Genomic DNA, 21,234 nt, shown 5'->3' with positions numbered 1-21,234 from the left:
AATAGCTTAAATTTGTCCCATGCTGTGTTTATATTTCACTCTTTCAGCAGAAAAGGGGAATGGAAAAAGGAAGGTCTGTGTGAACCACAAAGAAAAGAAAAACGATGTGGTCAGATAAGTGAAAGCGTAGCCTTTCACATGCCTTCACTCTGTGAAGCCATTGCATGGATTATATATTAACAGTAGGTAGTCAGCACATTTATAAAATGCTGGTGCTCTAACTTGGCCATGCCGTTTATAGATAAGAATGGGACAAAGTTATTCTATGAGTTAGGCAATCAATGTTACTTGGTAACTACTCAAAGAATTCTAACCTTAATTCTTGCAATTGCCAAGTTACACATTCAGGGCTTGGTGGGTGACTTTAATCCCAGAACTCTGGAGGCAGAGGCAGGTGGAACTCTCTGAGTTCCAGGCCAGCTTTGTCTACAAAGCCAGTTCAACACAGCCTGGGATCTGTTTTACCTCACATAGAGTAGCTGTCTCAGAAAACCAGCAAATAAGTTATTTTAATCTTTAAGGTGGGTGACCTGAAATGGAGCATCCATTCCTAACCCATTGTATGGATGTAAACTTCTTGGCACACATCTTATGCGTGATAGAACTGGTACACAGATAACTCCTGATTGGTTATCTTGGAGCTACTATAGCTATACCACAAAACCAAGCATTAAGAATAAGATATGCTCTGAGTGGCCACTATGATTCAAAAAGCCAATACTCTCCTCTTTTGTACACAAGTTCTTTGCACAGGGTTCATCCTGAAATGTTGTCTTAAAGGTAGCAAATGATGATTTGCTTCTAAACTAAAAATGATTTAGTCCAAATGGGAAGAGTAAGTGCCCATGTGTAACAGACAGGAGAGATGTTGTCATATGGTACCTATTGAGGACAATCTCAGTAACAGAATGCCTTAAGAAGGTCTCCCCAGAGCTGTGTCTCTAGCTGCATATGTAGCAGAGGATGGCCTAGTTAGCCATCGATAAGAGAGGCCCTTGGTATTGCAAAGATCATATGCCTCACAACAGGGGAATGTCAGGGCCAGAAAGCAGGAGTGGGTAGGTTGGGGAGCAGGGTGGGGGGGAGGGTATAGGGAGCTTTAGGGATAACATTTGAAATGTAAATGAAGAAGTTATTTAATTAAAATTGCCTTAAAATAAAAAGAAGGTCCAATAGAATAAATTCATTCTTAAATTCCTAACTAAACTTATGGCATCTATCTATCTATCTATCTATCTATCTATCTATCTATCTATCTATCTATCTATCTATCTATCTGAAAATTTCTCACGTGAATAATACACTCACTTTGCAAAGAAATAAGCTATTTATTTTCTTTCTTTATTTATTTATATGTACAAAGGTAAACACCAATTACAGAACTTAACAAAGACACAGCTTCGGGTAGAAAAAGAGCACTCCGTCAGTTACAGGGAAAAATGAAATTTGCAAGCACTTTGCTAGATAGTAAGGAGAAGCAAACAATCCACTTTGGGATAGATTGACATGAGTTATGATCTTAGACAAAAGCCCAGGGACCAGAATGATTGTGGCTGACCACAGCGATAAGCAAACACATTGGCAAATATATTTGTGTGTGTATAGGAAGTATTATTGAATCTTTTTCTACCGAAGTAATTTGGTTAGGAGTTCTGAACACTTTGGGAAAGTGAATGCCTTCCATTATTTATGTTTGAACACACACAAGGGTCTTTCCTTTCCACAATCCAAAAATTGTTCAGACCTGTTCAGCTTTAGTCACCCAGAGCTTGTTGAATTGTACTGGGCCACACATTGAATCATGTCCCCTGTGATCCTGAAATATCACTTTGAATTCAGTGTGCATTTACCTGTTTTGAAGCAAGCTGCTAATGGCTCTAAATTCAAGGTCAGAAACATTTTTAATAGAAACTCTCTGGTCCTGTATGTCATTTTGCTTCCATAAAATATTGTGGCCACTAAGACCAGTGGGTAATAAAAGCATAATTTCCTGTCAAACACAATAATTTGCTGAATTGAACCCTTAAGTGACTGATTTTCTTTTTGAAATGTTACTATCAGTGGATGGCTCCTTATTTGGGATTTTAATTCACATTGTTTATAAGATCAGTGATGTTATATGATTTTAATAATGACAATATGTCTGAGAATTGAGCACATTTGTCTTCAAGAAAATGTTGACACCTTCAGAATGACATCTGGCTATAACTAGAACTGCTATTAAACAGCGAGTGTGAATTAATGTCAGTTTGTAGGTCTTTTATCTAAATGAAGATACCTTCTTCTGGGATAATTTTAAAGACTTTCTAACTTGTAAAAATTCCAGAGAGACTAAAATCTATTCATATTGCTATTTGGGATTGGGCCAGTGGTATTATAATGAATCAGGTTGCTCAGCTGGGCATGTGCACTGTGGTTGGAAAATGTAAAAGTAAATTGATTTTTAACTCAATCGTTATAATCTTGTTTCATTTCTTCTAAGAAGCTTGTCTATGTAGCTACAATTCACAACACTTATTAATTCTGATAATAGCACCCTAACATTTTGTTGTATCTCAGGAATACCTATAAAGCAGTTTTCTGATGTAAGGAAAAGAGGAATATGTTCTGGGGCAGAGGTTCAAGCAGATAAAGATTACAGGTGCAAACATTTACAATCACATTTTTCTCATAGTGAAAGGTCACTATTACCTGGATGCATAGATGTGTGTGTGTGTGTGTGTGTGTGTGTTATTGCAAGAGCAGTAACCTGACTAGTTATTCCATTGTTGCATATAATAGGTAGGAGTACAGGATTATGAAAGACTATTTAGCCATTATTTTATAAAAGTTCATCTACCATAGCGCTTCCCCAAAGGCATATGTAGGTGTATATTCCTGTATATGACAGGTGATAGGCAAATATGTGAATGGTATTAAATGACTGAGAAGAAGGAGAAGTGACTATCTACGCATCACTGCAGTTTCCAGCACATGCTGAGGAACTGTGAACAAGTTGCTCTTTTAGAGTACTATGCTCTTCCACGTTAGGTCCTCATATGAGTAGCATCCACAGGCAAAAGAGCTTGTGGGAAATAAGAACCTCAGGATTCGTCTGAGACCACCAGGATTAGAGACAAAATGTTACTCAAATGCCCAGATAACTTTTATGCAGATTAAAGTTAGAGACAATCCCATGAGAACAATTCTAGAACTGACTCTTTGCTGGGCTTAACAGAGCTGATGGTTAAATTTTCAGTAACTGCCAAAGTTGATTAGTGACAGCTTTAGGAGCTTTGAAATTGTTCAGGATAAAGCAGCTCCATCAGGACAGTCAGAAACCAGTAGAATCCAGGAACTTGTTGTTTGTTTGTTTGTTTGTTTGTTTTGTTTTGAGAGCAGCAACTTCTTAGATTTTTCTTATTGAAAACATTTAGTATGATACTCTTTGTTCCTATTGCTTACCTATGCAATAGAATGAAAATTATAAAGTAGTAATGATACTTATATCAGAGGGCTAATTTGAAGTATAGATATCTGTGCTGTGTGTGTGTGTGTGTGTGTGTGTGTGTAGTCCCTATGATTTAATTTTACCCACTTTTTTAGTGTTGACTAATAATGCAATTTTTTAGATATGAATCCTTCTGTAAAGTAATATTAAATTTTATATCAAACAATTAACCTATGTATCTATGTATCCTGTGTATTTACTTGTCTGTGTATGTACATGTGTATCTATATCTATCTATCTATCTATCTATCTATCTATCTATCTATCTATCTATCTATCTATCTTTCTAACATTTGCCTGCCTAACCATTCATCTAAGTATTTTGGAGACAGGTTTTTAGCTATGTAGCCCTGTTTGACTTATGTATTTAAGACTGGTCTTATACTCACAGAGATCTGTCTGCTTATGTTTCCTTTATGAATGTTTAAAAATGTATGCCACCACACCCTTGCTTGATAATTCCTTTGTTATTATTGTTTGGGTTGTTTGTTTAATTTGTTGTTGTATGCTTCTTTTGAGAGAAAGTTTCTCTGTGTAGCCTTGGCTGTCCTGGGACTCTGTAGACCAGGCTTACCTTAACTCAGATATTTGCCTGCCTCTGCCTCTTGAGTGCTGGGATTAAAGATATGTGCCACCATCACCTGGATTTCTATTTTATATAAAAACAACTGAGGCAATTTCAGGAAAATATACGGGAAGTTCAAGAATTTGGTGGAAATAAAAAGACAATGAGATAGCACTTGAGTGTCTAAGTCACTGGAACTTATAGGCAATGTTGAGGGACCAAAGGTGGCTGAGAACGAATGTTCATTGTTTGGACTGATTTCCTCTGGAGCCATCCCATGCATTCATCAGCATCAGACTAATAATATTTCTCTTTCCTCTTAAACTTGAGAAATACCTACTCATCCTGTTAGACATCATATGTGCTTATTGCATAAACCCCTCACAGAAATCAAACACAACCTCTCTACAGAACCTATAGAAAACATGGCAAACTTTCTGATGTATGAGGTTGAGACCAGTATAAATTTGTTGAGCAAAACCTATTGAAGAGGTGATATTATAAGTACTAATCTGAAAATAAATGTAGATGCTGAATTATCAGAAACCCTTGTTTAGCTTTGGTTGTCTTGTTTTCATTGAATAGCTCATGTGACCTTTACAGTGGACCCATCTGAACACCTATTAATAGATAACACCTCTTCCAGGAAGCTCTCTTTAACATCACCAGGCAGGATGTTACATCTCTATGCCTCTAGCCTTCCTAACATTATACTTCTCCTAAAGTAGGTACCTGTGCTATTTGTGTTTCTTAGTCTTTGACAGCTGTATTTTTGGCTTTTTAAAGGTAGAAAGAAGAAGCTCTGACAGACTGGCTGTGCACACAAATAGTATATGTGCATCAAAAATTCATATGAAAGGAGGAGCCATGTGAAGAAAAAAAAGAATTTTAGACTTATGCTCCCTGAGTTCAAATAATGCTTCTGATTTTACTGAAGAAGTATGTAAATCACAAGATTTTTAATGAATCCCCCTGTCTCAATTTTGCACAGTAAGACAAAGTAGAAATTTTTACAGTTTTTTCTGATAATGAATACTATTTTTGACTATGTAATATTCTGCTATTAATGTATTTGTTCTCATTAATGAAGCTATAATATTTAAAAGCTATAGGGGTCAGTGATGGTTTTTCATCTGATTTTGGCCAACGTCTCTGACAGGTTACATACCATTATGAGAACAATTGACCAGTTTCTGGAAGGAAACTGTCTGGTATGGATTCAAACCAGAATTAACTGTCTAACTTTAAAGTCATTCAAGAGATTGTTGCAGATTGTGTAGTCTGACTAAAAGGACAAGAGCATGTGAGTTTATCCAAAAAAAAAAAAAAGAAAGAAAAAAAACCTCAGAATAAATCTGCTGGTTTTCTGATTGGCCTGACCCTTTAGTAAACAGTTGCAGAGCTAAAAACCATGAAGTCTGCAGTTCAAATTCCAAACATGTCAATAATAGAGGTTGTTCTCAATCCTACTTCTGTACCTATGGATTTCCTACCATACGCACATGGTTTCTGAGCATTTAGGTCCAATTGAGCTTGCAGTAGAGCAGGGTACACCTTGAGATTAAAAAAAAAATGTTCATTTTCTTTGAAAGAGTTTAGGGTTGAGGTGCCATGACTAGAGGATCAGCCCATCCCTCCCACCTCTCTGCCATCTTGGCCTCTCCAGCTTCATGCTTATCTTCCTGTTATATTACCTTCACCAGAACCAACTCCCAACTCCTTTTTTTTTTTTAAGATTTATTTATTTATTATATGTAAGTACACTGTAGCTGTCTTCAGACACTCCAGAAGAGGGCGCCAGATCTCGTTACGGATGGTTGTGAGCCACCATGTGGTTGCTGGGATTTGAACTCTGGACCTTCGGAAGAGCAGTCTGGTGCTCTTACCCACTGAGCCATCTCACCAGCCCCCCAACTCCTTTTCTTGGTCTCTCCAGCATCCTCTCCATCCTCAATCCTTTCTGCACTCCACAGCACCAACTCTATTCTTCCTTTTCTCTATGTCAACTCTGTCCTCCCCTCACCACCATCATCTACATTCATCTTCCAGTCAGTAGTCACTAACATTACCTTGATTCTCACCACTATCACTTTCAATTGTTCTTGACTTTTTGAGAATCACTTCCATCTTCCTTCCATCAGATCTCCACCCTGCTTCCATCCTGTTACATCAACCTTATGTTCATGCCCCATCCGTCTTGTTGTTAACATTAGTCCATCCTGATCATTCTCACCTTCATCTTCCCCCTACCCCACCTTTGCCAGCATCATCTTGTCCTGCAGCTTACTATCATCTTCGAGATGACTTCTCTACTCCCATCACTTTTTGTCTACCCTCACTGAAGAGTTTATAAGGGTTCAGTTCTGGATCGCTTGTCTTTCTTACTCAGGAAGAGACCATATTACTACTACTGACTATCTGGCTCAAGTAACCACCTCTATTACAACATTGAGAGTATTTTTCATGGTTCATGCTCTTCCTATGTGGTGGTTTTTAGCCATACACACTACCACTCTGTAAATTAAGTGTTATTGTGTAGCGATTAACATTGGTGAGAGGTCTGAAAGGGAAGAGAACTCAGTATTGTATTCATCTGACAGTGGTAGTAAATCGGGTAATCTAGAATTGAATCCCATACCTACTGACCTCTAGAACATACTGTCCAGTGTACCCCAATATTTCCTCAGATAGCTCCCCCTTCATGTCTAAGGGGAAGCAGCATGGCATACTCTGATCTTGTTGGAAATGTTTTTTAAGTAAATGAAGACAGACAACAAATATAATAAGGTTTACAAATCTTCACCATTGTCCATTTCAGTTTAAATTATCATATCTGAGGTCTCAATGCTCTGTGATAGAAGTGTGTATTAACTTGGGGGAGACTCTTCCTCTCTAATAATATAGTTTTTTTAAGGTCAGAAGAGACTGACCTGAGACCCTCTCCGCTGGGTTGCTTTCACACTGAAAGCTATTGAAATTTCTCTGTCTCCCAAATAGCTGCTCCTTGCATTGTTGCTCTGTGCATTCTCAGGGTTAGGTCTTTTTTTAGGTGTAAATCCCAATGTTGGGCTGAGCAGGATCATGCCTTAGGCCACCTAGTTAGTCCCCAAACCAAGGTGTTTACAGTAGAATTCCTGTCCCTTTCAGCTGGCTAAGGCCATTTGCCAGCCCAACCAATGTTATTAATGTCCTTGCTTTCACATTCTGGGCCAGAATGGAACCAGGGATCTAGAGGTGAAAGGTTTTCTCTCCTATTATGAATTCCCTCAGACAAACCGTCCCGGATAGTGTCCCCAGGAATTATTTTTCCACTTAATCTAATTCAGCCAGGCTTTTCTCAGGAATCTGCAGTGAACATCATTTCTTTAAAAATAATTTTTTGAGTGGGAAGAAACACATCATGCTATGCTGAAGGTAAGCAAAAAAATGCATTTGACACCTCAGGTAATAAGGATCCTCTTTCCCCCCTCTATCTATCTTTAAATTCCTTCCACTGAAAATTGTATTTTTACCATATTTCATTCCCAAAGGAGCTTTTCATCATTAAAACCTACCATTCAATGCTACATTTAGCTTAGGAGCATGGACACTGCCTTACTCATAGCACACAGACTGGACATTAGAGAAATCTCTCTGGATAAACTCTAATTTTTCCCCTTCATTAGTAGTATCTGGCATTAGTTGTGAACAGACCTTCCTGATTGCAACTGATAGTCAAGGCTATGAAACCTGTTGGGGTAAAAACCCACCCTTTCTTCATTTTTAATTTTTTAATTATGGCATTTAGTTACAGAAGGCCAGTTTCTTAAAAACGAAGTATGGGTTTTCTTGAACAAGTTCATACAGAGATACAGAGATACAAAACGGGCAGGGAGACAAGTTGTAGTTGACAGGCATCCCATGTAGCATTACAGAAAACATAAGGCTGGCGGGGGTGGGGGGATGCAGAGAATGAGAGAGAGAGAGAGAGAGAGAGAGAGAGAGAGAGAGAGAGAGGGAGAGAGAGAGAGAGAGAGGGGGGGAGAGAAAGATAGGGAGAGAGAGATAGGGAGAGGGAGAGATAGGGAGAGAGAAAGAGGGGGGAGGGGAGAGGGGGAGAGAGAGAGACAGAGAGAGAGACAGAGAGGGAGATAGAGTCAGAGACACAAAGAGACAGAGACACAGAGAGACACAGAGGGGGACAGAGAGAGACGGGAGGGAGGGGATTGACAGAAGAAGGAAGTGTCACTGATAAGTAGGGAAGATATTGTCTGTTTAGAATATCACTCTGTCATTTAAAGCAGGTTTTGGCAGGAGACTTGGCAATGGAATGAGTGCTAGTACCCAAATGATGTTTACATATAAATGAGTTTGTTAGCCTATTTGTTCTGGTTCCTTAGGTCCCCTTTCTGAACTCAAGAATTTGGGAACTTCTCATCCCCTATTCACTTTTATGTGTTTCTGCAAAGCGGAATTTGTCTTCAAACCAATAACTATGCACCCTTATCATTCTTTCTTCTTGTTTTTGCAGAAAACTTCAATGAAAAGGAAAGTCAATGGATCGTGGTCTTTGAAAAGCTGCTTAGACATGTCTGTTTCCCGGTTCTCTGAACACGTGGCAGAGCTGTAAGTAACTGCTTCGCAGTGCGTGATGAATTGGATGGCTTCAGACCCGAGGCAAAAAAAATAATTGTCTCATTTTCGTGCTGATTTGCTTAACTGGTGGGACCATGCCAGAAAGGCTAGCTGAGACGCTCGTGGACCTCTGGACTCCATTAATAATATTATGGATTACCCTCCCTTCTTGTGTATACACGGCTCCAATGAATCAGGCTCACGTTTTAACTACTGGATCCCCTTTGGAACTAAGCAGGCAGAGTGAAGACATGCGGATTTTGAGCCGCTCCAAAAGAGGCTGGGTTTGGAATCAAATGTTTGTCCTGGAAGAATTTTCTGGACCTGAACCGATTCTCGTTGGCCGGGTAAGCTTCATTTTTAAACTACCATTTCAGGGCCTGTTCCTGGTCTTTAAATGTTTCATTTCAGGCTCTCCACAGTTTGTTGTCACACTTAACTGTAAATCCTTTGGACCAGATGGTTAGTGAGCTAACCTGTTGGTTTCTTTAGCAATATGAATAATCCCACAGTTTAAAAACGTTCCTTTAGGAAATGTCAGTTTTCGCATCGCCGCCAGCCTAGCTTGCCCTTTTTCAAGAGACCACATGATACTTAGGTAATTCGTAAATAAGCAAACTGCATTCTCGTGGATGTGAGATCTCTTTACAATCCTTTTCTCTAGATTCTTGCATTTGGATCTTAGTAGTGGGAAGTTGTAGGCCATTTTGTCTGGTTTGAATTCCTATCATCGCAAATGTCAAATATGATTTTTCTCTTAAGGTTCTACACCCCAATTTTCAGTTAGATTTTTATTCTTTGAATTTCATTGATTGCCATTTCAGCACCTAGAAAAAAAAATGGAAACAATATTTGCAACACAAATGATGGGCAAGGCCTGGCTGTGACATCATAGAGCATCTCTTTAGTCACCCCCACGTGGAATCAAATGCATAGAAGGAAAATTCTAGTTCAGTAGTGAGTACCTGTGTTGGCCCGTGTGTGTTACTCTGTGTTTCCATTGATTTGTTAGCTTTGCAGTTTATCATGCAACCACAGGCCTGTGGCCCTCCAAAATTATATCGCAGCACTTCAAAGGCATGCGTGTGTTCAGTCCTCGGAATAATCTGTACGTTCTTGCTCATTATCATATTATCTATTATCATAGTTTGAATTCTAGTAAGGAGCTAAGGATCTAATCATGTTGGGAACATTGTTGCCTAACATGTAAGAAGCCCTGGACTTGGTGGTAAGGAATGATAATCCATTGGGGAGGGGGATCAGAAGTTCAAGGACACTTTACTACCAGGGTACCTGATAAGCAAGTTTTAAAACAGAAAAGTTTCCAAGTGGTTTTTTGTTTGTTTGTTTGTTTTTCTTTTTTCCTCTCACAGTGAACTGACAATGGCTGACTTTCCTGATAAGCCATGTGTAGAAGTGAATGGCATGTTCCTTTTCAAAAATTCAGTGACTGTAGCAGGACTGTAGTCTGAATGCCTTGCACCTCACTAGGCGCTTCTGGTTTCTTGCTGTGCTTTCTTGTCTTGCGGAACAATTGAGCCTCCTCAAGGCTTTCTTTTCTCAGGGGATTCACATGTTTAGTCTTACCTTGACACAAAAGGTGTGGAGATACTATGTGTTATTATACTTGGCTTGCTGGAGTTGAACATATATATGTACCAGGCACTGGAAATAGGCTCTTGGGAGTATCCTAACAAAGCAGAGATCTTTGCTATCAAAGATCTCACAATCTGGTTAATATTGACTGTTTACTAGGTATGAATTGCTATTACAAAAACACCTTGCTGGTAAAGACTTTTTGACTTTAACAATGGTTGATCATATAGGCATATGTGTATATGTGAGTCTATATATGTGCACAAACACTTATAAAATATATGCACTAAAGCAGACTTATAATCCCCTTTTCTTAAAATGGAAAAAAAAATCCACGAAAGATTTTCATGATATAAACTCTGGTAGCAGAAGTGAATTGAGGCTATTTATAGTGATAATGTATCCCATTACAGTGGCGGTTCCTGTACTTCACTGCAGAAATGTTAATGCAGTTGATTACAGGGTGCTGCCCTGGACCCCGCAGAGGTTGTTCCTTACTCTATAGTTTATGTGCTTTAATATGTTTCTAAAAATGGGTGAAGTTCTGAATTCCAAATCGCATCTAGTCCCGTTGATTCTGGATGCAGACGTCCTCATTAGCTTTATCACATGTATAAATGCACAAAACTGCTGCTTAGATAAATTAATAAACCAGATTATGAATACAGCACAAGTGAATGTACTACATGAAATTAAATCATGGCGGTGATTCCCAAGATAATAATTTCAACCATCATACCATATTATATTTCAGTAACTGAGTACCAGGGGTTTATAATTTGCACTTGACATGTGAGTATAGGATACAAAATCAGTACATTCATCCTTCTCTATATTCAAATTTTCTTTAACCAGCTCTAAGGCAAGCAATTTTCATCCCGTATGAAATTCTGGAATCACATGCATACATGCATATGGAGTTAATGGATGGATGATTCTCCCCTGATTCAAATAGTTATGTTATTATGACGGTGAATCAATTAAGACATGTCCTGCATAATGTAAATAACTGAAGAGCATTCCATTTTAAAATGAATAGAAAAGGCAATTAAACCATTTTTTAAATGTAGTATCTGATGGCTGATTTCATACCCATTTCTAAAACGAAGTGAAAATGTCAGAGTCAAACAGCCAGGTATTTAGGGTTTCTGTGTGACTTCCAAACACCTGAGGTGTCTTGCTTGTTTGAATGATAAAAATGGCAGTGAACCCTAGGCCTTTGAAATAAGCACCGTGCTCTTGAGTCCTAGTAACAGACATTGCATGGAAGAGAGCAGGTAGAAAACCTGATCCGTAGGTTCTGCCCGCTCATAATTATAGGCAGCTCCCGAAGCAATTGTTTAATACCAATTACAATATTTTTCGAAGAATTTTGTTTCAAATAGCTTAAATCACACGTATTTCCCTTTAAAAATCAGATTGTTCCTCAAGTACGACAGCCCTAATTTTGTGAATTGTGGGCTTTTGTAAAGCTAAAATTCTATTTCAGGTTACTGTTTCAGATTACGAGTCAGGTTGAGTGCAGGCATGATCCACGTTGGGGCGCTCACTGGTGTTTTATGATGTTTTATCTTTCTGCACAGTCTTCCACATCTGACTCTTTAAACCACTCTGCCGCAGAGCTTCTCCCCAGGAACCAGCTGAGAAGCATTAGTTACCTATGAGCATACCTGCTCTTTAAAAGGCCCTCCTGCAAGTCGCTATGTTGGGGGCCTCAACCTAGTGGGCTAAGTTCAAGCTCAAGGGCAGTGCCAGCCTTTGAGCAATTGGATCTTCAGGATTGCACATACACCTTTATATTATACAGGTTCTGTTTTTACATATTGGTGGCAGCTGGCTGTGCAAAAAGAACCTAAGTTAGAGACAGACTCTATACAGCTTTGAACAATAGCATTGTCATTTCCTGGGTGTTAATGCTAGGGAAATTATTTAAGCTTTTGGAGGATTGTGCAAATAATTATATTTAAATATGAATGAACTGCTAGCTGCATAATGTTTGTCATGTAATAATTATACTTAAAATATGTTCTTAAATGTGTTGTCTGTGTGTATGTCTGTGTGTGTGTCTGTGTGTGTGTTGTATATGGTTGTAGTAGATATAATAGATAGGTTAGACAAAAATAAACAAGCCACACAACAACAACAAAAGCACTGATAACTCTCTCAGTGAAGCACAAGACTATGGAGCCAAAAAAGACTTTCTTCTCTCATCTAGGATTATTATGGTCTGTGGAGGGTGTCTGAGTAAGGGCTCCAGGTTCTCAGTGTGCTAGGACAGCCTAGCAAGGAAGGATACTGGTGCAATTTGTCAGAGGGTTTCCAACTCTTGACATTGTGGTATCGCATTGTCATGTGCAAAGTCCTCACTCAAGAACTTTATGCTGGCCGAGTGGTGGTGGCACATACTTTTAATCCCAGCACTTGGGAGGCAGAGGCAGGCAGATTTCTGAGTTCGAGGTCAGCCTGGTCTACAGAGTGGCCAGAACAGCCAGAGCTATATAGAGAAACCCTGTCTCAAAAACAAAAAAACAAAACAAAACAAAACAAAAACTTTATGCTGAATTACAAAAATATAGTATAATAATTTATCTAAGTGTACAGTTTTGCATTTTACCACATTCATAGCTATCTATGTATGGCCACATGAGTTCAAGACAACTAATATGGATTTATGGACACAAAGAAAGATGACAGACCATTTCCTTAGTCAGAAACAAGAAACAAGTCTTTGTATTTCTTGTTAACGTAGAAAGAAGTAGAAGTCATCTTTAGAGAGCCCATTTCTGTGCATTTTGTCTTATATTTGGTTGTTCCTCCTCCAATATTTCCTGTTCTTTATCTATGCTATAAGTTTGTCCTTCCTGTACGATTATCATCTAACATTTTCCATGCTATGTTTATTATTGGTCTGCTGCCAGAATGGAAGTCTTTTTAAAAGTGGTTCATTTGTGTCCATTGTTACAAAAACCAAATGTCCCGCAGTACAGAAAGCTGTCTACCTACTAAGAAACACTCAATAAAATTTCATATGAATGCAGTCACCCTAATGGACAACCTCCCTAAACATTAAAGGAACTTGGAGAAGTCATATAAGTCAATTAGAGTAATACAAGTGACATATTTCAGTAAAGTATTTCAATACAATATTTTCATGTACTTTTACATATTTCTATACCAAATGGAGACTTCCACACTTGTGACTATGTATTGATTTTAATGTAGTGAAGGTGGAAACTTCTGAGTTATTTTTAAAAAAGGTTGCTGGATCATCTCTTTAGAGCTCAGTCTCTCACCAGTGACAAGAAACATATTTCAAACTTTTGTCAGTGCTTTTCGTTCAAAGTAGATTAGGTATGATCTTTCAGAATTTATGAAGGACAAATACCACCCTCGCCAGCTCCATTCCTGTTTCCAGATGTCTGTGGAAGAAATTTCCACCTAGTCTATTTGTAAGTGTGTAAATACTGAATGCTTCCTGTCACTACCCACTCCCAGAACCGATTTTTCTCTGAGAATTCAGACAAAGAACATAACAGCTCATGAAATTCCTCACCCAAATAATCTTATATTATATGGTGGTAGGAAAGAAAGAGAGAAACTCAACAGTGGGTTTTAATCAAGATTGCAACTCAGACAAAAAAAAAGAATGACCTTGTCGTAGATTGTGTGCATGTGTTCTCATAGTCAAATTAGCATCATCTTGAGAGGCCTCTGCATTAAGGGAGTCAGTAGATAAAGAGATAACATAACTGTGTATTTAATATCTACATACTACATCTCTTACATTGTCAGTGGAGTCTCAGTACAGAATAAACAGAGATCTGTATCAGGAGGAGACTGGTACCAAACATCATTTAAATAAATGTTATAGTAAATTTACGAAGTGTTCTAAGTGATGTTATGTGGTTGGATGAGAGCAAAGAGAGGATGGTAACCTAATCTGTTGGCACATGACATGTTGCCAACAATTAAACTGTGAGATGTGACTCATTAAACATGTGGGAAAAGACACAGGATGAAAAAATAAAGCATCCCTGACATGGCATGCCCAAAATTATGTATGGGGCACAGAGGATGCCAAGAAGACATCATTCAGTGGGAATGGTCTGTGCTAGCATATCCTACAAGGTAGATAAACCAGAGAAACTTCTCATGGTGTTGGACACTAAAAGTCTGAAATCAGGGTACCAGAAAAGTTGGGTTCTGGTGAGGGTCATTTTCAAGCTACTCCCATGTTCATGGTGCACCTGGCAGGCCTTATAGGACAACAGAGTTCTCTGGGGCCTCTTCTAGAAGTTTCCCAGTTTCATGCATTATTCACAAGGTCTCCATTTTTGGCTTCCTAGTCTCTCATATAATTCTGTTAGGTATACTGTAGTTTGGGTTGGTACTATGTGCCATTTAGCTATTGAGTCTAAAATTGCCTTTGGCTACCCAAGTGATGGTATTACTATTCTCACTAAGATATATGACACACACACCCTCTGTGTGTGTGGTGTGTGAGTGTGTGTGTTTGAGTGTGTATGTATGTGTGCACACGTACAAGGGCATGCACATTCTTACACTTGTACGTTTTCAGTCTTTTGTACTCTTTGGTACTGCAAAGCAAAGTTTTAGGACTAGGGTCTTTTATACAAAGGACAAGCAAGGATCTGTGGGAGATAGATCCGATTTTAATTCAGCTCCACTCTCAAGAAGTTTGAAAATATACCCAGTCACTGATGCTTTAGATATAAATGCTCACAGAACAGGGATATGTAACCTTCCCTTGCGTTTCACCCCATGTCGCTGCAGCCCTTTTTCTGTGGCCCATATGACCCTTCTTTTCTCATATTGCTTTATTTTTGAACAAAGGTAGCTGGCAGTCCAGGTGGTCAGCATTATTCTATCCTAAATCTTTCTTTTACATAAACTCCTGTGCCATCTCTGCTCCCTGTTTCCCTCCTACCTGGGCTTCTGATGCGTTCCTTATTTGGATGTAAATCTCTCACTGGCGATGCCTCTTCTGTCTATTTATAATCCTCTTCCTCCAAGGCACTGACTCATTTTCTCTCTTTAAATTTGACCTTCTAACCTTCCCTCTTCCCTGTAACTTGGCAATCGTTTGGGTGGTACTTAGTATGAAGGACATGGGATGCCAAGTAATTACACTATATTACAGTTTACGGTGTCAGCGGCCAGTAGGAAAATTGCACTTGACATGCCATTATTTTTGCCAGGCCTTTGCATGTTAAGAGCACTGGGCGACTCAGCCACAGCCAAATTGTATCTTTGGCCTTGCAAGAACAATTCACTGTCAGTTCTGTGAAGCTTCTGCCTATTCTGACAGAGCTGTGTGCACCCATATTTTGGCAAAATGCAAGTCAGCATTATGTGTCTCAATCTGGCCAAACAACAAATGTTGCCTGGCTTTTGCTCAGTGTTCTGAGTTGGAAATAACAGGCATCTCAGAGCAGTTGAATATCATTTGATGGTGGTATAAATAAAGGTCAAATCTCAGTTATCAAAATTCACCAGTTCACAAGCAGGTGGATACACAGATACAACTACACAGGCACACTTATACAGATACATGCATGCCCATTTAAGAACATGATGAATACTCACGTGCACATTCAGCATTAACTGAGTTTGTTAGAGAAGGAGATCTCAGACATCTTTTCGATTATTATTCCGGAAGCCTCACTCTTTCACCCACTTTGCTACATTCTTTAAAAGGGGAGTAGGTAATAGGTTTAATCTGCCCAACTGTACTATGGTTCTGCAGTTTTATTCTCATAATTACAATAATTATGTTGCTATATTACTAAAAAGCTACTGAAGTACTTGTGCTTATGTGCCCAAATAAAGCCATTTGTACTTTATTGACTCTATACAAAACTCTTATGATGGCATAGGTGAGATATTTGCCCTTTCAGAAATGAACAAGAGATGTCATATACGTATTTTGTGTTTGTTGAATGAATTTGAGAAGACAAAAAGAAAAAAACATAAATTGTACTTTCTCACATTTTAAATCTGTACATTATATATACTGTACTATTCCATACATAGTATAAATATGAAATAGACTGGGGTATTTATGTTACATCCTATCACTACAGGAAAAAAAAGTAGAAGCGTCAAAAATAATTTGCTCACCTACCCCTACAATACAAACGTGGTAAGAGGGAGAGGATAACTTATGCTTACTTCTGTAGATAATCTGAGCAATAAATCAATTCAGACTTATAATAACAATTCTTGTATATTTCATCATTCATTCAAGGGTTATTTCATTGATCCTTATGTGTTATCTAATTGTAACAAAATTACAGTATATGCCTATGGGTAAAATAATCAGACTATGTAATCCTACTTCATAAATAAGGAGGAAAAGTTATCCTGTACTTAGAATAGAGAATCAATTCCTATTATTTTCCAGGGATGAACTAAAAGTCATAGGAATATTACATGTGGATTCAAGAACCAAATAACTAGAGGTTTATTTACATAACAGAATGGAATGATGGCTCTGAAAATTCAAGAAAGACACATTTAGAACATTTACCAAGGTCATAATTGTCAGAAATGAGGAATAAAATGTGCATAGAATTGAATCATAATATGCATGTGTGATACAAAGAATCAGACAGACATATATTAATGTGAAAATATTTATTAGCATACTTGTGTGAAATGTATCTATTCAAAAATTGGATGTACATGTGTGTTCTAATACTTACTAAGCTAATAACTTCTTAGCACCCATCCCACAGTTATCCATCCTTCTATTTCCATCTTCTGTTACCCCTGAACCAAACATAGACTCTTAAGTACTCTTCATTTTTTTTGCTGTAACTTAAGAGAATGCTAATCACTGCCCACTGCTTTTATATAAGCATTTATCAAATTGAAAACAACCCAAGCTCATAAAAAATCCAAATATGTAATGAGAAAGTGCCATCCTGGCAAGCTCTTTATGCAAAGTGAAGAATTAATTCTTGACATTGATTCAGATTAATAAGTAAACCTCCAGGCAGGCAAGATGGTCTGATATAATCAATCTTCATTTCCAGTATGTATGGCCAGATTATCACTTTGTTTACAAAATAATTTTCTGCATTTTATTTTAATAATGTTATTATTATATTAAAAGCTTTGAAATTCCTGAAAATAAATGGTAATGGTGTTCAGCTCAGTTTTTTAAAAACCTCAGAGTACCATCCATCCATAATAAATTCTTAGAAATCTTACTTCATTTGAAATTAAGTTTGTAAATAAATCTTATATAGAAAATGAAGAGCTACACCTATCTTAAACACTTGGCTGGTGAATGGTGAATCTCATCAATTAATCAATTACTGTGCTAAACATATTTAATCATTTCATGCAACGAGGAAGAAAGAACATTCAATGTTTCTGCACTGCTGAAGGCATAGTAAATGACTTTCATTACCATGGAGCAGACCAATTATTAAGCAGATGTAAAGGCGTTATATACGGTCTTTAAGTAGGAAATTACCTTGTAAGTCTTTAGATAGTATAGTCCATTTACATGCTCTCTTAAACTTTTCAGAAAATAAGAATTACCCAGAAATATTAATTATAGAATTATGCCATTTAAGAAAGGTCAGTGTGCTAAAGAGTTTTCAAGGTCTTATTTTGCCTGGCTATGCATGTTTCCTAGAAGGTGACATTTTCCTTATACTGAAGTATACTTTATCTGTTTATGTCATCTAAATTCACCTCCACACCTCCAGCATAGTCCACTCACGTCCTCATGTCTTCATATATTTTGAAATAAAGACAATTTTGTCAACAGGCAAAGATCTAAATGTTCAGTTAAGATGTGGGAATGTTCTTTGATAAGCACTCACCTTCCCTCCTGAGGTTACAAAACATTCACAAATTTTTAAATGCTATAACCTGGAGAAGAAATATGATAGACTGCATTCTTATGACTCAATGTGAGCTCTTCAGGTCCTCAGCAGTGACCATGCCTGGGAGCTTGTGAGAGTTGAAGTTCAACATGTGTATATCCTGATTTACTGAATCAAACCTCATTTTCCCTGAATCTCCAGGTCATTTTTGTGCACATGAAAGCATTAAATATTTAAATATACTTCATTTTTAACCAATAAAACACTTAGTTATAAATACCAAAGCAATACATGTAAATATTCCAAAAACATTAAAAAGAACATAGTTTTCAGTTGGTTCATCAGTTGTCATTCAGCCCCACAATGGTCTGAACAATGATTTTTGCTACTCATCTACTAAATAATTTATTCACAATTATTTATATACTTTTGCTCCTGACATCAAGACTGACATCAAGATAAAACAGAACAGTCACAGAGATGGTGTTTGAAAAAGCTTCCGAGGATGATTCAGGAGCAAATAGCTGCTTATGCCATTTGAACCCATGTGGTAGGTAAAAGGCGAGACAGGACTCCTTTCTCTGGTACTGGTTTTGTATGGAAAGTCAAAGGAAAGAATTCCTGTGCCCTTTACCTCCAACACCAAGTGTTAATGTTACCTGTTCCCGCCTCAGAGCTATGGGCTTCTTCCCTTTCTGTCTGTATGTACCAGAGTTCTGCAGATGTGCTCTGGAAGCTACAGAGGATCAAATGTCACTGGGCTTCAGTGGAGACAATAGCAGAATCCAAATGAGCTTGCTCAGAAAAGCTTGGAAAGATTGGGAAAGAGCAGGGAGTAAAACAATGAGCGTATATTTCTATTTCTTTCTAATCTCAAAAAAAAAAAAAAACAGCTCTGTGGCATAGACAGTTTTTGGTGTGAATATCATTGTGGTGAATATTAAATCAATGGCATGATTCAGAGATATTAAAGAGGAGAAGAAAAATCAGTTTTTAAGCCACCAGGTAAGCAGATAGTATTTTTGAGGGTTTGCACTGTGAAATTTTTATCAAGGTTGCCAGTCAAGTTTCACAGCAAACCATTGGGAAATGTACTGTGTACTCATTACCATGTTAGGAGTTACTAACAAGAAGACTTAAAGCCATTAGAATGCACACGTTCGACAAACAATAAGTGAATGATAAAGCAGGAGTCAAATTTGGGCAGAACACTTCAAAGCTTTCTTTGGTAACCATGGCAACATTACATCACCTGAATCCTAAGAGGTAAGTTCTCAATGTCCTAAGGTGAGACCCCCAATATGCAGATGAGGAAAGTACGACCACTCATGAATACCAAGTTATAGTCTCATGATTAGAATATAATGGCTTGGTAATAGTTTATCATATATTAGAGATGATTGAGTTGCAAAGCTTGTGAGAAAGCACGTGCTTGAGGCATCTGCATGTGGTGACTGCATCATTTTCTTTATAGGGAGATGATACTCATGCAGTTTAGGCCCAGGAAGGACTAGTCTCATATTCACATTGATTTATGGGCTATTTTCTAAACATAGGAGGGTCAGCACAGTATTTATCTCTGTTTTCATTCTCATTTTAAAATATGTGGTACACCAGGCACGGTGAGACACATGTATAATCTCAATCCTAGGGAAACTGGGACAGATAAACTGGACAAGCAGGGGAATCCTTATAGCAGAAAAAAAAGCATATGTAGAGGGTAAGAATATGGCACACTAGTTAATGTGTTTACTGCACGAGCCTGGACCTGACTTCAGATCATCAGAACACATGTAAAGCCAGATGTGATACTAGTACAACTTTGCAATCTCAGCAGTCCTGTAGTGAGAAGAAGAGACAGGACAACTCCAGGAAGCTTGGAATACAGCTAGCTTGGCAAAGGTAGCCAGGCACAAACAAAATAACTTGGTCCGAACAAGTATTTGTTGTACTCGGACCTTCACAGGTGTGCCATAGCATGCAAACATCAGCGCGTTCAAAAATGAACATGCACAGACACACATATTTTTAAAAAGATCATTTATTCTTCTTCAATAGTACATACACCTATGTACTATTGATCATCTACATGCAATCTGATTGCTTTAATGGTTATTGTACCTGCAAATATATAATCATTGCGGTCTCCTGAAATAAAAGGAAAGAATGTGGAGAAAGCATTAGCTAGTGAATACTTTTGTTGATATTTTAGGCATCTTGCTAGTTTCTTTAAATAAATTTGCAGGTTGCTACTGTCCCTCACTTTATAACTATGAAAATTAAGATTTCCTAATGCAGTCACTTTCCAGTGATCTGGGGGAGGACAGAACAATGGATTTTCTGAGCCTGGTGTGGTTCTTAGCTCCCCCAAAGCCGAGGCATTAAGTCACTCACTAAAGTCTTTGGTAAGAAGTGTGCAGTTTTCTAGGCTTTGCTTAAAGTGGGAACCGCCAGAACAGCAGAAAGTAACATATAATGGTTGAGGGGAGTGAAACATAAAATCCTGTCCACATAGACAGAAGCTAAAAGAAGACAAAGTGCTTGTACCCTCAAGTCGCCTGAACTAATTGTGCTAATGCTGAATTATTCAGTAACAGTCCCCTGAATGCTGGAATCTGAGCTGCTGGGCTGTATTGCCCATGCTGCAGAGGCGGAGAGAAATTCATTGCTCTTTGCAGTGACTTCTTGTGGCCATTTGTAACTCTGTATATCTGTGTATTCTGTGCCTTCCTTTTTTTACTTGTTCTGTTCCTTTCTTGCTTTTCAACCATGAACATAATGACGTTCCTCTGAGTGTCCTCCTCATGTTCTTTGCTGCTGGCACACGTTATCCACTGGGTCCACTGAGAAGAAACCTCTCATGCCTTTAGACAAGTCTCTGAGGAAAAGTAATTTAGGGAAAGAGCAAACATGGCTATTAAAATTGACCAAATCCAATAACTCCTCAAAGCAAGTCAGACTCCCCAGCTACCCAAAGGCTTTATTTAGAACGTGGCAGGGTTATTTATAGTGAAGTCTTTCTTCACCTTTCCTTTTGTGTGCTTGTGTGAGCCTAAGCCTGTAAGTGATTTTCTCATTGCAATAGTCCACCGTGTGTGTGTGTGTGT

General features: G+C 38.1%; 1 protein-coding gene across 3 annotated transcripts in view; it reads left to right on the top strand.

Annotated features, from left to right (window-relative positions):
• The window catches only part of Cdh8 (cadherin 8), a 389,695-nt gene that overhangs the window by 7,156 nt on the left and 361,305 nt on the right, over positions 1–21,234 (top strand). For all 3 annotated transcript variants that reach the window (XM_021169423.2, XM_021169421.2, XM_021169422.2), the window contains exon 2: positions 8,566–9,016. In XM_021169423.2, the coding sequence (XP_021025082.1) occupies positions 8,765–9,016 (252 nt within the window). In that variant the 5' untranslated portion in view covers positions 8,566–8,764. The remainder of the gene's footprint in view (positions 1–8,565; positions 9,017–21,234) is intronic.

This window comes from Mus caroli, chromosome 8, assembly GCF_900094665.2.
Source record: "Mus caroli chromosome 8, CAROLI_EIJ_v1.1, whole genome shotgun sequence".
NCBI lineage: Eukaryota > Metazoa > Chordata > Mammalia > Rodentia > Muridae > Mus > Mus caroli.
The sequence above is the reverse complement of the archived record's forward strand: the minus strand, read 5'-3'. Positions and strand labels throughout refer to the sequence as shown.